Below are 17,893 nucleotides of genomic sequence, written 5' to 3'. Positions count from 1 at the left end.
ACTAAATAATAATAATAGCTAACATTTGCTATGTTCCAGGCACGATACTAAGCACTTTCATATAATAGTAGCCAATATTTTATTTACTGCTTACTATGTATTGGGCACTCTTGTAAGCACTTTCCAATTATTATGTCCTTTGATCCATAAACAACTCTGGGAGACAAATGCTCTTATTATCTCCATTTTACAGATGAGGGAACTGAAGTATACAGATACTAAATAATTTGCCCAGAATCTCACAGCTAGGAAGTATCAGAGGCTAGATTTGAATTCAGGTCTTTCTAGCTGCCCTTAGAAACAATCAGTTTTAGTTAAAAAGGAAAATCAAATTTATAAAAGACTAATGTTATGGGTTAAATTTTATGGCAGCACATGCCCGGAAGCTAAGAAATCTACAAACCACATTTTGGTTATGTCCAACGTGATCTAGTCTAAGAAATGATGATTTTAACAAATCTGCAAATTATAAGGATTTCACCTTCAGATACTCACCGATAGATCTCTACGTTCTTGTTCTTTTGTCTAGATAATTTAGAGGCACTGGCTTCACCTGCCACGACGATGTCGTTGTTTTCCATAACGACTCCAGTACACACAGTTCCCAAGCCTTCTCCATACTTCGGGGAGGAGATGAAGTAAGTCTTCCGGGTGGTAGGGGCATAGCAAAAACTGGCATCTCCATAGTTGCCGTGCCTTGACCTGATCCCTGTGGAATTGTTGCCGATACAAAGCAGAAGACTGGTGGTCTCCATTCCATACCGGAGATTTAGACATTGCTGCTTGGATTTCTTGATGGCATCTAAGGCACCCTGAATGAGATCGATGCAATCTGAGTTACAAAGAAGCACTGTGTTCCTCTTCAATGCTTCTCTTAAAAAAGAAGGATTCACAAGTCCCAGTCTGACTTGTTTCAAAAGTTCAACAAGGGACTTCAGACGCAATTCTCGGTTATGGTTAACCCACCTCAAAACCAAGTCTAGAATGCTCTCCTCTCGGGAAATATTGAGATCATCTGATTTAATAAGTCCCATCAATTGATCCACATCAATTTCTAAAATTTCTTCATGTAGACTTGCCTCGGCAAAGTGCTGATATAAATATTTCTTGGCTTGATCAGACAAATCTTCTGCCCCGATGTGTTTGGCGAAATAATAGATTCCTACGCAGTTGGAGGCATCCATGTGGTCCATCATATATTTCTGGCACATGTTGAAGACTTCATCCATTTGCATAAAGTAAGCAGCAACAGCTACGGTCTGTACATTGGCATTATTGATGTCCAAGTCCACGTTGTACATATAGTTTAATATTATAGATACACTCTCTGCTGTGATATCATAGAGTATGACTTCCCTCTGAGCGCATTCAAGCAAACCACAGGTGAACATGGCTTTGAAGTAGGGACTAAAGGCAGCCAAAATCAGACGATGGCAGGGAAATTTCTCCCCTTCTGCGATAAGCACTACATCTATCATTTCTGCTAATTCTTTCATGCTCTTAATTTTGCTCAGTAAGGTCAAGCTATGTTGCTGCTTTTCCTTTCCCACAATCTTGCTCTCCATGATACATGCCATACTTCTAAGGAGAATCTTCTTCGAATTCAGTTTGATTTCTGAGGGGCTATTTGCATGCTTAATTGCTCACAAAGCAGCAGAGATGCCACAAAGAATTCCTAGAGAGAAGAAAAAGCACAATTTTCTTATGAGAAAAAAATCTTTCATAACTGAATGTTAACACCAAATCTAATTATCATAAAAGATTCCAAGGGCAAGTTACAAATAAGGACTATTTATCCTGATCTATGAGGAATAGTTTTATCCCTAAATGAACATATTTAGTTTGTCATATTTTGTTTCAGTCTGGATTCTGATGCTTTAAGCTAATGAATTGTAATTTTCTATTTGTCTAATATAGACTCACAGAATTTTAGAGACCTTGTTCAGATTAGGGGCAGTTAGGTGACGGTAGTAGATAAAGCATCTGATCTGGAGTAAAGAAGACCTGAGTTCAAATCCAGCCTCAGATATTTACTAGCTGTGTGATCCTGGGCAAGTTACTTAACAGTGTTTGCTTCAGTTTCCTCAATTGCAAAATGAGTTGGAAAAGGAAATGCCAAACCCCTACAGTATCTTTGCTTTAAAAAACCCCAAATGGGGTCATGAAGAGTCAGACATGACTTAAATGACAACCTCAACAGCAAATGCTTATGGCACTGAATTGGCTAATGACAAAGTAAGAATTAGAATTCAAATCTCCTGATTTTTAATCATGCTTTTTTATTACTGTTTTTCATTATAGTTTTTAATCTAGGATGTAAAATACATGTACATTCTAAATCCCATCTTTTCTACCTGATAAAAGGAATTAATTACCATGCTGTTCCTCTGAGACTCACTATACACCCCAACACTTGGAGATGCAATTCGTGGCTCCTCTACCTGTACGTAATTTGAATGATCTCTTTTCATTAACAGTTATGTTGGACTAGATGCTTTGCTAATTTGCTAACTCTCTTAGGCCACAATCATATTTGCACACAATTCCATATCAACTTCAGAGAACTCAGATGCTTTCTGCTAGATCTCAAAATGAATATTTACAGTTTGCAAATGTTTACAACTGGAATTATGATGAAGTGATAACATAATACTTATATTATAGAATTGGCTAAAATAAATATCACTCCATTTGCATATTCTAGCCCTGTTGACCCCCCCAAAAAAAGCTTCACCATTTCTTATGTATGATGTTGTTCAGTCATTTCATTTGAGTCTAACTCTTCATGACCTCATTTGGGTTTTCTTGGCAGAGATACTGGAGTGTTTTGCCATTTCCTTTTCCAGACCATTTTACAAATGAGGAGCTGAAACAAATAGGGTTAAGTAACTTGCCCAGGATCATATAGCAAGTCAGCATCATTCTCTCTCTCTCTCTCTCTCTCTCTCTCTCTCTCTCTCTCTCTCTCTCTCTCTCTCTCTCTCTCTCTCTCCCCCCCCTTTCCCCATCTCTCTCTGTGTGTCTCTTTATCTCTCTCCATCCTCCTCTCTCTCTTTCTCTTCTGGTTTTTTTTTTTTTTTTTACCCTCTGCTTTTCTATCTGTCTTTAACTCTGTATCTTTTTTTCTCTGACCCATCTGGCTAATTTGTGCTGTATCATTATTCTCAGTTTGCCGTCTCATGTTAGGGGATTCTGCATAATCTCTCTTGGAACCTCTTCTCCCTTCACTCTTTTGGTGATCTCATCTATTTCTATGGATTCAATTATTATCTTTATGCAGATAACTCACAGATTTTGATATCCAGCCCTCTCCCTGGGAGAGTCTGTAGGAGAATTATTGGTAGTTCTCTTAGACATCTTGAAGTCCATGTTCTTGAGAGCATCTCAATCTTAACACGTCCAAAAAACAGACTTCATTTTTGTTTAAACCCACCCTTCTTAACTTTCCTATTTCTGTTGAGGGAATCACTACTTTTCCATTCTTTCAGGCTGTCCATTCTTGTGGAGTCACCCACAACTTTTCATTCTGCCTCATCTCCCTCCTCTCTCCTATTTTCCTGAACTTGCCGAGTCTTGTGAATTCTACCACCACAACACCTCTTGGCTCCATTCCCTTCATTCTACCCATGGACACCTCATCTGTACAGTGGGGAAGCAGTCTCACCGGATGTTCTGTTTCTTCCAGCTCCAACTCATCTTCCATACAAATGCCAAAAGAACCTTCCCTAAAGGGCCTATCTCACAATATCATTCCCTAGCTCATAATTATTCAGTGATTCCTCATTACCTCTGGCACAAAACATTACTTCTTCAGTTTGGCATGGAATGCCCTTGAGTTCTGGCTTGATCATTGACTCAGGTTAGAGGATTTGGGTTCATTTTTCTGATGCTTATCATGTGTGTAACTGTATACAAATTCCTTAATTTCCCCAGATCTCCAATTCCTCTGAAAGAGGTTGGGCTGGGCTTCTGAGGCTCATTTCAGCTCATTTCATACATGGTCCTAGGATGCTACAAACCACGGTTCCACATTCAGACCAAGCTGGCTTTTTTCTGTTCCCTCAATTCAGCTTCATCTCCCACATTCATCCCTTTGCAGAGGCTGTGCCCTCCTGTCTGAAATGCACCCCCCATGTAAGTTCTTGAAGACAGGATGCTGTCAATGTGGCTTGTATCCCTTGAACCTAGCAGTGCCTTGTATACAATAGACATTGTATATATGCATGCACACATACATATACACTATACATTTGTATATGTGTGTGTACACATGTGTATATGCATGGGTATATTTATGTATACATATACACACAGAGTCATGCATGACTGAAATGACTGAACAACAATAAATCATTTCTGTCATGTCTGACTTTACGATCCAATTTGGGTTATTTATTTATTTTTTTGCAAAGATATTAGAGTGCTTTGCCATTTCCTTTTCCAGCCCATTTTACAGATGTGGAAATGCAGCAAACCAGACTAACGGGCTTGCTCAGGGTCACACAACTAAGAAGAGTCTGAGGCTGGATTTGGACTCAGGAAGGTGAGTTTTCCTTACTTCAGGTGGAACACTCCATCCACAATATCGCTTAGTTGCCCCAAATATAATTTATGCATGCATGAATGTTTATATACATACATATGGTTTCACAATATAATGTCTATATATATATGTCCACATGTATACATACAATGCACACAGATTTACATATGCACTTAAAATTAAAAATACATATATGAAATACATCATGGTCTGAAATGTGTTTTCACTGTTGTATTGTGATTCAAAAGCAGTTCCCTTTAGGGTCCAGATGAGAGAGAGTCTGGTTCATTCTGAGGCTGATTTGCTGGCTTTTAGGATCCTCAGATGGATGAGGAAATGGAATCCAATCTCCTCACTCACTCATTGACTCACTAACTCACTCACTCATATATATACACACATGCATATAATACTTGTCTTTATTTTGGCAAATATGTTCTATATAAACCATCTTAAAGTAAATTGTGTACTTGGATGTCCCCCAAAAGCCGAAACATTTGTTCCAATAGAACTAACTTTCAAAACAGAAATAATTGCTTCTCCCACTGTGCAGAAATGTCAGTGGTTGCTTTTTTTTGAAATGGTCAAACATTTGTATGCATATCCCCAAAGGTTTCCATTCCTAAAAGCTTTCCTGCTTTACTACAAATTTATGGAACTCGGTGATTTGTTGTTGGAAATTCTTATCAACAAGGTCTCTAGTCCAGACACCCACAGGTTTTAAAATGCACCTGGCAGCGCCTTGCTCATAGTAGAGACTAAATAAATACTATTAATCAGAGAATTAAAACTATTTGACTGGCAAAAGCTGAGTGGCAAGGTGGCTAAATGGTGCAGTGGATAAAGTACCAGTCCTGGAGTCAGGAGAACATGAGTTCAAATCCAACCTTAGATACTTAACACTTACTAGCTGTGTGACCCTGAGAAAGTCAATTGCCTCATCAAAAAAAAAAAAAAAAATTGAGTGGCAATCAAGATGTAGTGGAAGAACAATGGACTGGTGATCAAGATCTCGATTCTATCCCTGGGTCTGCACTGACCATATAGCCTGTCCAAGTCTCTTCATTTCTAGAGACCTCATTTTTCTAATCTGTAAAATAGGGAGTTTGACCTAGACTCGAGTTTCCTATCTGTCAGCTGATGTCTAAGCATTTCTCCACAGTAAATATGGATACTCTTAATATATTATATAACAAATTATATGTTGTTTAAAAAATGCTTACTTTAAAAAAATCGTTTTCTCCCAGAATCTCTCTCTTCTAGCTTTTTCCTTCTCTGAGATTCTTAGTCCCTGGACCCTTGACAGCTGCTCTGCATTCCTCTACAAAAAATTGGATATTTAACTGGAAAAAATATAGTTTGAGTTAGAATACACGGGGCTATGTGATCAGTAATGATGTTTCCAACTTTATAAATCCCTGGGCATCCTAGTACAGAGGTACACTCTCTATATTTCTGGTTATATTCTGTGTATACCTGTATAGTTTTTAAAATGTGCATATTTACACACTATTTTAAAGTATAGACAAAGCACAAATAAATAACAGCTGGAGAATTTTCTTTTTGATAAGGACAGAAAGGGAGTTACTCCTTTTATCAGCAACATACAGCTAGATAACTACCTTCAATGACAGTCATTTTCTGCTCCAATTTATGGAGGACTAAACTTGGGTATTCATGTTAATAATACAGTTAATAACAGAAAATAAGTAAAAATGTAAATTGCAAAGTTAAACATAAATCAAAAGAATGAAATCTAATTGCTTGCAGTGTCACCAGAAATTCAAAATGTTGCTTACATCAACGTTCACTATTTTCATTTTTAGTTTTGATAAATGGATTCAATTACAAATTTCCAATGAATGTACTTCAAATTGGAGCAAAATTGTTGATTTATTTCCAATGCTGATGTTTTGCTTTTCAAATAGTTTATTTTTATAATTCTTACTCAAGCTCTAAACTTGTTTTTAATGGTACAAAGCTTTACATATAATAATAATGACTGCATGTATAATATGCCCTTACTTTCTAAATTAAAAGCCAGATTAACACTAGAAATATAATTTAAAGCTTTGGGAATTCTAACTTTTTTGAATTCTATTTTTTTATGTGGACCTGGGAGTTAATTTTTATAAGGAAACTGTTGAAGAAACTCCCTTTATCAATGAGATCAACAATTGTTTTGCAATTTTGTGTTCCTGAGGAACTTGGATCACTGAGGGTTTAAGTGACGTACCTGGCATCATATGGCCAGTATATGTCAAAGGCAGAATTCAAATCTAGGTCTTCTTAATTCCCAGGCTATCTTCCTACCCATAATGGTATGCTGCCTCTCATGTCTGACCTACATACTATACATTTTTAAAAAATAATATTTTAACCCCTCACTTATATGTAAAAACAATTTTAAATATATTTTTCCTCCTTCCTCCCCTTTCTCCCTCCCTGATATAGTAAGCAATCTGAAATAGGTTATATGTATGCAGTCATAAAAACATATTTCTACATTATAATATACATTTTTAAAAAGGAATTTTCAATCTTAAAGCAAAGTACCCCTTCAATTTATGAATAATTTATCTAGTGATAAGGAAACATGGATTTTAGTCCTGACTTAGCTTTAAACATGAGACTTTGTATATATCCTTGGAGACCTCACTTTTCTGATCTACAAAAAGAGCTTGGTCTAGAATTATGTCTTTCTCATTTGTTAGTCTATAGCCAAGCACTGCTCCATAATATGATTTTCAAATATCCCCTTTAGGCAGATGACTCTCAGGTCTACATGTCCAGCCCGATCTCTATTCTGAGCTCTAGTTTTGTGACTCCAATGACCTACTATACATCTCAAACTAGATGTTCCAGAAGAATCTTAGACGTATCAAAAACTGAACTCAGAATCTTCCCCCCCCCCAACTTTCCCCCTTCCTAATTTACCTGTTGCTGTTCAGTATATTGAGTTACTCAGGCTCAAAAAGGTAGGTATTATTTTCAACTCTTCATTTTGCCCTTCCTGATATATCCAACTACTTGTCAGATCCTTTCATTTCTACCCTTAACACCTGTCCAAATGCCACCTCCTCTGTTCTGGTACTGCTACCATCCTGGTGTAGGACCTCATCATCTCTCACCTGAGTCATTGCAATGGTTGCTGATTGTTCTTGCCTCAAATCTCACTCCACTCTAAGCATCCTCCACTCAGCTGTTAAATTGATCTTCCTAACATTCTGTCTATATTGCCTCATATCCCCATTCAATAAATTTCAGAACTTCCCTTTGATTTCCAAGATCAAATATAAAACCCTCTGGTTTTCAAAGGCCTTCATATATTCTCAGTTTTCTTACACCTTTTTGCTCAAAACATACTCTTTGATCCAATGACACTGGCCTCCTGGCTATTCCATAGGACCCTTTTTCTCCTGACTCTTCCTTCTCCCCTTAATTGTATTTTAATTAATTTAATTTATGTAATCTAATGTAATTTAATTAAATGTATTTCCAAATATGTGTAAAGATAATTTTCAACATTCATTTTTGTAAGATTCTGTGTTTTAAGTTTTTCTCCCTCCCTTCCTTACCTCCCTTCTTCCCAAGAGAGCAAGTAATTTGATATGGGAAACAGTCCTTTTAAATAGATTTCCATATTTGTCATTTTTGCAAAGAAATCAGACCCAAAGGGGAAAAAACACAATAAAGAAAAAACAAACAAAACAAAAAGTGAAAATACTGTATTTTGATCCATATTTTGTCTCCTGTCTATAAGCCTTTTCACTGGCTGCTCCCATTTCTAGAACCCTTTTCTTCCTCATCTCAACCTCCTACCTTCCCTGGCTTTCTTTCCAGCTAAAATCCTACCTTCTGCAAGGAACCTTTTCCAATCTTTCCCCCCTCTCAGTTACTCTGTCTCCCCCATTTGTCTTATATATGTCATTTATACATGTTTGTTTACATGCTGTTTTCATTATTAGACTGTGAACTTTTGGATAATAGGGTCTTTTTTTTATGTTTTTTGCCCTTTTTTTGGTATCCCCAATACTCAGTGCCTTTTATGTAGTAGATACTTTTCATAAATGCTAGTTGACTGACTATAAGCTAAGCTTCCCTGAAGTTATTTGCATGTGCAATGCATATTCACTGGATTGGAACAAATTACCATATTTTACATAATTCTAACTTAAAATAGTGTGAATTCAAATACAATTGACCATTTCAGGGGATTCATTATTCCCACTCATTTGGATTCAGCTATATAAAAAATGCCAATACATCTCATTAATGGGGAAAGGAGAAGTGGTCAAGGTGAGTATGTGTAAACTGTCTACAGAACTTCAGTCTTTACCTTGTTCCAATTAACTTCAGCTCTGCCCCAGCCTTCAAGCTAGAGCCTCCTTTGTTGTTTTGTAGGATTGTGGATCTATTTGTCCATTGACAATTTCCTTTTGAAAGTAGCCATTAATTTCCCTTTATTCATAATATAGTTGAGTTACTTCAGTACTTTGAAATGTCATTGACTTGGTCATTGTCTTTGTTGTTTCAGGACCACAATTCCTCTATGATTGTAGATGATCGTCAGAGTAGATGAGGCTGAAACATTGATTATCCTAAAGGCAATGGTGGTTCCAATTTAGTTGGATTGGCTCTTTGAAATCAGACCCCCAGTCATTCCTGGACTTGTAGCCAATAATTGGTAGGTCCTAGCAAGCTTGCTTGACACAACCTTGGAAAAGTCTGAGTAACCCAGTAACTGGACTTTAGTGGAGGATGTTAGAGTGAGATTGGTTAGTAGCACAAAATCACTGTTTGCAGTAAGGGTCTTTATGGTTCTAAGGTGGCCATAGCCAAACAACTGTTAATGGTTCAGAGTACAGGGCATTCATATACAGCCATATTGAGATTACCTGGGAATTCAAAGTTATATTTTTAATCAATATTGCCATCCTATTGCCTTCTCAAATGCAAGGCTGCAGGACAAGCTTTTGCTTATTCTTTTAGTTTTGCCATTTGTAGGATTAGATTCACTATCAGTGGTGATCTTTCCCATATATGAAAGTCACAGTCAGTGCTACAATTAGCTGCTTTCCTGTCTCAGTATTGTAGGTGGTATAGTGAATAGTGCACTGGGCCTGGAGTCAAAAAAGCCTGAGTTGTGTAATCCTCAGCAACTGATTTAAGTTTTGTTGCCTCAGTTTCCTTATATGTAAAATAGGGATAAGAATATCTCCTAGGGTTGTTGTGATTCTCAAATGAAATATTTGTAAAGTGCTTAACACATTGCCTGGAACATAATAAGTGGTTAATAAACACTTGTTCATTCCCTTTTCCTCCCCCTAATTATACACATAGTCTGGGTTGACACTTTATTTTGTTGATATTGAGGATAAAAAAATAGAAATGATTCAATCTCTGTCCTCAAGGATCTTATGTGGGGAGGACAATATGTACAAACATAAGTGGATGCATAATACAGGATGTCCTAAGCTCCGGTTTTAAGTTATTAAAAGCTTAAAACTCCACTAAGACTTTTGGAACACCCTGTATATACAAAGGAAATAATATAAAGCAATTTGGATAAGGCAGGGGAAGCTCTAGCAGCTATTGTTGTTTAGTCATGTCTTATTTTTGTGACCCCCATTTGGGGTTTCGTGGTAAAGATACTGAAGTGGTTTCCCATTTCCTTCTCCAGTTCATTTTACAGATGAGGAAACTGAGGCAATTAGGGTTAAATGACTTGCCCAGGGTCACACAGCTAGTACGTATCAGAGACCATATTTGAACTCTGGAACATGAATTTTCCTGACTTCAGTCTCTGGTGATCTGTTCACTATGACATCACCTCGCTTCCCCTTCTAGCAGCTGGAGATTAGGAGAGGCTCCTTATAACAGGGAGTAATTAATCTGAACTTCAAGGAAAGCTAAAAATTCCAAGAAAGAAGATGGGGAGAAAATGCTGACAGGCATGAGAGACATTTGGTCAACAGACATTTATTAAAAGCTTACTATATGTCAGGTACTGTGCTAAGCATTAGAAATATAAAGTAAGGCAAACACAGACCTTGAAGATGAGTGTACATTCTAATGGAGGAACCACCATGTAAATAACTTAGTAGATACAAGAAATATACAGGATAGATAGGAGAGTGATTGAGAGGAGGGAGAGCACGAGCAGCTGGGAGGCAATGAGAAAGAGAACTGGAAAAGGCCTCTGGCAGAAGATGGGTTATGAGCTAAATCTTGATGGGAAGCCTGGGGAACCAAGAGGAGGAACTGAGAATGACAGACATCAAGGTTGTGGCCCTTGGTCACTGGGAGGATGATAGTGCTTTCAAACAAAACTAGCAAAGTTGGGGAGTGGGCAAGGTTTGGGAAAAAAGATAATGATTTTTTATATAACATGTTGAATTTGAAATGACAATGAGAATCTAGTTCAAGATGTCTAAGAAGCATTTTTAAAAATGAACTCAGATAATAAAAAATGGAAAAAATATATACAAAATATTTATAATAGCCCTTTTTGTGGTGATAAAATATTGGAAATTGAGGGGATGCCCATTACTTGAGGAATGGCTGAACAAGCTGTAAGATATGAATGTAATGGAATACCATTGTACAATAAGAAATAACAAGCAGATTTCAGCAAAATCTGGAACAACTTGTATGAACTGATGCAAATTGAAATGAGCGGAACCAGGAAAAATAGTATTAGCAACAATGTGTGATGATCAAATATGAAAGACTGAGCTCTTTTTAGCAATATAATGACCAAGAAAAGTACAAAGGGCTCACAAAAGAAAATACTATCCATAACCAGAAAAAGAACAAATGGACTCTGAATACAAATTAAAGCACATGTTTTTCATTTACTTTATTCTTTTTCATGGTTTTTTCCCCTTTTGATCTGTTTCTTCTTTCACAACTGTTATTAATATGGAAATATGTTTTACATGATAGCACATGTACAAATTATATCAAACTATCATCTTTAGAAGAAGGGAGGGAGAAAAATTTGGAACTCAAAACTTTGTAAAAATAAATGCTAAATTTTTTCTTGACAAGTAATGGGGAGGAATAAAATACTAATAAAAATAACTCAGAAGAGAAACTGGGGCTCAATATAAAGATCTGAGAATCTGCAAAAAGATAATAATTGCGTCTATCAGAGCTAATTCGATCAACAAATAAGAGTGCAGAATAGAAGGAGAGGAATATATAGGACAGAACTTTGAGAGACAGCCATGGTTAGTGGATGTGATACTGAGAAAGAGCAAAGGAATCTGAGAAGAAGCAGTTAAACAGGAAGGAGAACTGAGTCCACTGTCATGAAATCTCAGAGAGGAGTGTCTCTAGGGGAAATGTTGAATGGTGCAAAGAGATGAAGGATAAAGATTGAGAAAATGGACATTAGATTTAGTTAATTGAGAAATCATTAGTAAATGGAAATGCAAGTTTCAGTTGAATGATGTGATTAGCAATCAGACTTAAGAGGGTTTAATAATAATAATGATAATGAACCTCCATTCTTCAAGCCCTTACCTACCTTTACACTAATATTATCACCACAATATTTTGCATTTTTATGGATGCATTTTATGAGAGTACTTTCCCCAGTACTCTTGGCGTATTATAACTCATCTGATCCTTACAGCAACCTGTTGAATATTGATATTATTATCTCTATCTTATACATAATGAAATGAAGCTAGGAGAGTGCACTGGGTTACACACTTACTCAGTGGCAGCACCCACTCTGGAACTCAGATTTTCTGACTGCCAGACCACTCTTTCCTTGGCCTTCTTTCACTCCCCTTTATATCTGTTATTTGTTTTTTTCCCTCTTTAGATTGTAACTTCCTGAAAAGGAGAACCTATTTTTCTTTGATATCCCTTGCTACCTAGCACAGTGCCATGTGTGTGTATGTGTGTGTGTATTTATTTATATGTATTTATAATAAGTATAATGTATAATATGTATTTTATATATGTATAAATATATAATATATATTTATATACACATAAATATATTTATGTGTATATATTTATATGTGTATATAATATATGTGTATATATTTAGGAAGGGAGGGGAATAACCTTTTATCAGTGTTGGAAACTCCATATATAGATTTTCTATCCACTGATTCAGACCCACCATGAGTAGTATACCCAAAGTTCTGTACTAGATCTTCTCTTCTCTCCTTATACTCATTCTTTTGGTAATTTCATTAGTTTCCTTTGTTATCATATTTACCAGGTGATACCAGTCCAGTCCTTCTGAGCGCCAGTCCCCCCATCTTCAACTGCTTGCTAGTTAGATATCCCATTCTCATGTCAAATGCAACAGATCCAAAACAGAACTTATCATCTTCCCCCTCATACTATTCTGTTAATGGCAATGATAATATCATCCTTCTGGTCACCCAGGTTCAACATCATCCCTAGTTCCTCCATTTTTCTTATCCCACATGTCCAATCAGTTGCCAAATCTTATCCTATCTACCCCCATAACATTTATCCCATATGTTTCCTTTTTTCACATTACATGGCCACCATCCTAGTGCAAGCCTTCCATAATCTCCAATCACCTCCTATTTATCTTCTCGTCCCAAGCCTCTCCCTATTCCAATCTATTTTCTGCACAGCTGCCAAAATGATTTTCATAAACACAAATTTCACTGTATCACACTCTTATTCAATAAACTCTAATGGTTTCCTGTTATGTCTAGGATTGCATATACTTCTGGTTGGCATTTAAAGCTCTTTAAAATATGAGTCTGTTCTATCATTCCAGTCTTCTTATGTCTTAATCCTCTTCATGTACTTTGTGGTTCAGTCCTAATAGTCAATTACTATTCTTTGCACATTATGCTCCATTTTTGGTTCTACCCCTTTTCATTGAATTGAAATTTTCATTTCATTCATTTCTATCTAAAATGCTCTTCTTCATTTCTACTTCTTGCAATTTTTATTCTCCTTGTATTACCTACATTTTCATATTTATTACATATTACTCCTCTTCATACTCAGTATCAGGGCTTCTTAAACTTTTTCTGCTCATGACCTCTTTTTGTCCAAGAAAAAAAATTATGTGACCCTGGGTACATTAATGTATAAAATAAGTATGCAAGTTAAACATTTACTGATCATAATTTTACACCTCCCACATTAAGTTGCAAGATTACATAGTGGGTCATGAACTACAATTTAAGAAACTGGGCTCTCTATGAGCCAATCAAATCAGCTGTATTTTGCTGGAAATTCTCACAGCATGGTCCTTTTTCTGTCTCTGTACTTAGTTTCTATCTTATATCTTTAATTTTCTCTCCTCTCATTTTTGCCTCTTGGCCTTTTCTTGTTGTTCATGAATTCAAAAACATAGTACTTCATGCCCTTTTATCCCTCATAATCTCTCCAAATCATCCAAGTTCATGTTCATTGTATCCATGACACTATCTAGTTATTTCATCATCTGCTGTTCCCTTTTTCTTCTGCCTTCAATCTTTTCCAACATCAGGGTCTCTTCTTAGTCTCTTTCACAATTTAGAACTAGTGATATCTTCCACATCAAGCTTTTTCTAGTTTTCCTAGTTCCTAGTGCTTTCACTGCCCCAAACAGAATACCTTGTCTTTCCCCACAAAGTTCACCTCTCTTTCAGTAAATCAATTCCTATCTTCAAGGAACTTACATTCTAAGATGGAGACATGTATACATCAAGCACATATGAAACACATATAGGAGAATGTGTGAAGAAGAATAATGTGTACTAACTCTGGAAAAAGTAGAGTTTGCATTGGAGGCTATGGATTTTTAGCCTTAGTAAGGCAAATTGATGAGGAAGAAAATTTCAGCTACTGAAAAGGCATGGAGATGAGAGTAGCCAGTACAGTAGGACCATATAGTGGACAGAGGAGACACTAGTATGTAAGAAGATTAGAAAGGTAGGATAGAATCATGTTGTAAATGCTAATCAGAGGAAATTTATATTTGATATCAGAGGTAATAGGAAGCCACCAGAGTTTATTGAATTGGGCAGACAGAGTGACAAAATAAATCCTGTGTTTTTTTAGAAAAGTCACTTTAGTGGTTTGGTGTTAGGAAAAAGACTTAGGGCAAGGAGATGAACTATGGGTCAATTGCAAGAGTCCATACCAGAGATAATTATATCCTGAAAGAGAATGAATAGATAAAAGAGGATGTATTTGAGAGATGTTTGAGAGTTAGAAATGACAAGAATTGACAACTGATTGAATGTGCAGGTTGAGTAGGAATAGGAAGTTGGAAATGACAAGTTTTCAAAGCTGGGTGACTGCTACAGCAGTTTTTCCCCTCCTGGTTGAAGGGTAGTCCAAAAGATTGAGTTTGAAAGTTTGCTGTGGGCTTATTGGGTTTGGAATGACTATGGGATATTCAATTTAAAATATCTGATAGATGGCTAGTGATTTGGGACTAGAACTCAGGAATTCCTCTCTTTCAGACTGACTCCTAGAAAAAGTTAACATTTTTTGCCTTCACTTTCTGTCTTAACTCCTTACAATCATGCTTGTCACTACCATTTCATGAAAACTGCTCTCTCTGAGGTCACCAAAGATCAATTTACCACAAAATCCAGCGATTTCTTTTTAATCCTCATCTCTCATGACACATCTGGAGTACATGGCAGTACTTTCTCTTCTCCTCCCAAGGTATTTATAATATTCTTGTATCACACTTCTCTTCCTATCTTTTAAACTGATGCTTCTTACTGTCCTTTGAAGGATTATTACATCTCCTATGTGCGGGTATCTGTGGGTATCCTTCAGATAGCAGGCTATCTTCTTTTCTCTCTCTTCACCTTCTTTCTTGGTGATCCTACGGATTCAATGATCATCTTTGTGCAGATGATACACCCTCATCTCTCTTCTAAGTGGTAATATTTAATCTCAGATTGCTTGCTAGACATCTTCACCTACTTGTTCCACAGGCATCTCAAACTCAACATTTCTAAAATAGAGCCAATTATCTTTCTTAAACTACTCTTTCCTGCTAACATCTCTAAATTTTTTGAGAGTAATATTATTCTTCCAGTCACTCATATTCAGGCCCTTGAATCATCCTCTCGTTTGTTCTCTAATTCTGATGAGTTTCCAGTTCTTGTAGATTATACCTTTTCTTGCCTTATACCATTCTTCTCCTTACAACATAAATAGCCTAGTTCAGGTCCTCCTCACATCTTGCCTGGGTTGTTACAACATCCTCTTAACCAACCTCCTTAAATCCAGTTTTTTTCTTCTTCAATACATTGACCTAACAGTGTCAAATTGATGTTCTTAACTGTGAATAACTTAGCTATTCTCATCAATAAATGATCTAAGACAATCCCAAAGGACTAATGATGAAGCATACTAGCTGCCTCCAGAGAAAGAAATAATATTGATTGAATACAGCGTGAACATGCTATTTTTCATTTTCTTTCTTTTTTTCTTTTTCTTTTATTTGAGTTTTGTACAAATTGGTTACTATTGGAAATGTTTTTACATAATTGAACGTGCATAACCTTAATATCTGATTGCTTACCATCTTAGGGAATGGGGAAAGGAAGAAGAAATAGAATTTGGAACTCAAAACTTTAGACAAAAGGGTTAAAAATTTTTAAAATAAAAATAAATTCAAATTTTTGTTTTTAAGCACAAGTCTGACCATGTTCTCTCCCTGTTGAAGAAGCTTCAATGATTTTTCCATTGCCTTTAGGATAAAATGGAAATTCTTTGGTTTAGCATTTTGAAATCTTCATAGTCTTGTTCTAGCTTCTCTTTTCATTGTGATTACATATTATTCACTCATATGTTATATGCTCCAGACAAAGTAGCCTCACTATTCCCAATGTCAGACATCCGTTTCCTGCCTCTGCACAGGAAGCACCACCCACCATACCTAAAGTAATTTTTCTTCTCACCATTATCCTGGGAACACACACACACACACACACACACACACACTTCCTGTATTTTATGTACATCCCATCATTGTCATCACACTCCCTACCTGCCCCCTTAGGACTTCCAGGCCCTTCCATTTGCCTACAACCAAGTTTTCTTTAATATAAAATATTCAAGTGTCTTTTGAAAAATTTTAAGCTTTTAAAATTATTCTAACACTAAGGTATTTGAGACACTTCTTCCAATTAGTGTGAGCTCCTTAGCACATTGTAAGTAATAACAGATTTCATTCACTGAAGTGTTTTGCAAACCCCAGTGCCCTATATAAATATGAGTTGTTGTTATTATTATTACTATTATTCCAAGACATGAGTAAATACCTTTCCTAAATGAGTAACTGACTTATTTTAGTTACTGGAGCCTAACAAACTGTTGGCAACTTGGTGAGGCAAAAAAAAAAAAAAAAGGGCTCTGGAGGTAGAAGTGGGCTGGAGTCCCCCATCGACCATGAACTTGGCTATATGACATCGGGCCAACCCCTTCCCCTCTCAGGGGCTCAATGCACTTCTGGGCAGAGGGAGCAGGTTGGACCAGATGCTGAGTAGGGCTCTAAGGACCAATGGCTCCGCATTCCCCCTCCCCGCCTCCCGCCCCATTCCCGATGCACCCCGCTCCCCACCCCCACCACTCTCCAGGACCTTGCCCCTTCCCCCCTCCCTCCCTTCTCTACCTTCCCGGGAGTTGGGCGCGGCCCCGGGTGGGCGCTCACCGGGCTGGGGGCGCAGGGGCAACTGCAGGAGCCCCGCCTGACACACTCAGCCCCAAACACTCACACAGTCCAATATAGGCCTCCAGTGATATAAATAGAAGGGGGGAGGGGAAGAGAAGGAAGAACTGGCTGCCGGAGAATTGGGGGGAGGAACGGGTGTGGGGGAGGGGAGGACGAGATGGTTATGTCAGCAACGGCGCCCCGGGGGCTGTGGTTTGTGAGGAGCTTAGCTCCTGAATAAAGGACTGGGAGAGAGACTGACTGCTTTAAGAAGGTGGAGGCCTCTGGAACTGGCAAAAGCCAAGTTCAAATCCCCCTCCGCTTCGGCCTGATTGTGTAAGCAGAGGCAAGTATATTCCCTGTCTCCTTAAGCACCTAATAGGGCTGAGGATGCAGTTTTTTGTTTTTTTTAATTCCTCCATTTATTGAACACTTAATGGGACTGGAGAAACAATTCTCTTCGTTCATTTATTAAACACTTAGTAGGGCCGGGAATCCGTCTCACCTCATTCACGCATTTATTAAGTATCTAGTAGGGATAGAGATACAGTTTCTTCTCATTCGCCCATTTATTAAGCACCCAATAGGGGGAGTCTATAATCTCCCTTCATTCATGCATTTATATAAGCACCAATTTCGTCTAAGGATACAAATTTTTCTTATTCATTTGTTTA

The 17,893-nt window shown here is 37.2% G+C and overlaps 1 protein-coding gene across 1 annotated transcript in view; it reads right to left on the bottom strand.

Moving 5' to 3' along the window:
• KBTBD12 (kelch repeat and BTB domain containing 12) overlaps nucleotides 1-17,277 on the bottom strand; it is an 83,323-nt gene extending 66,046 nt beyond the window's left edge. Inside the window, exons 1-2 of the mRNA XM_051983282.1 lie at nucleotides 17,181-17,277; nucleotides 496-1,675 (exon numbers count right to left, since the gene is read on the bottom strand). Coding sequence (XP_051839242.1) covers nucleotides 496-1,577 — 1,082 coding nt within the window. The 5' untranslated portion in view covers nucleotides 1,578-1,675; nucleotides 17,181-17,277. The remainder of the gene's footprint in view (nucleotides 1-495; nucleotides 1,676-17,180) is intronic.
• Between the last annotated feature and the right edge of the window lie 616 nt (nucleotides 17,278-17,893).

This window comes from Antechinus flavipes, chromosome 1 (assembly GCF_016432865.1).
Source record: "Antechinus flavipes isolate AdamAnt ecotype Samford, QLD, Australia chromosome 1, AdamAnt_v2, whole genome shotgun sequence".
Taxonomy (NCBI): Eukaryota; Metazoa; Chordata; class Mammalia; order Dasyuromorphia; family Dasyuridae; genus Antechinus; species Antechinus flavipes.
Note: the sequence above shows the minus strand (reverse complement) of the source record. Positions and strands in the feature narration are given on the sequence as shown.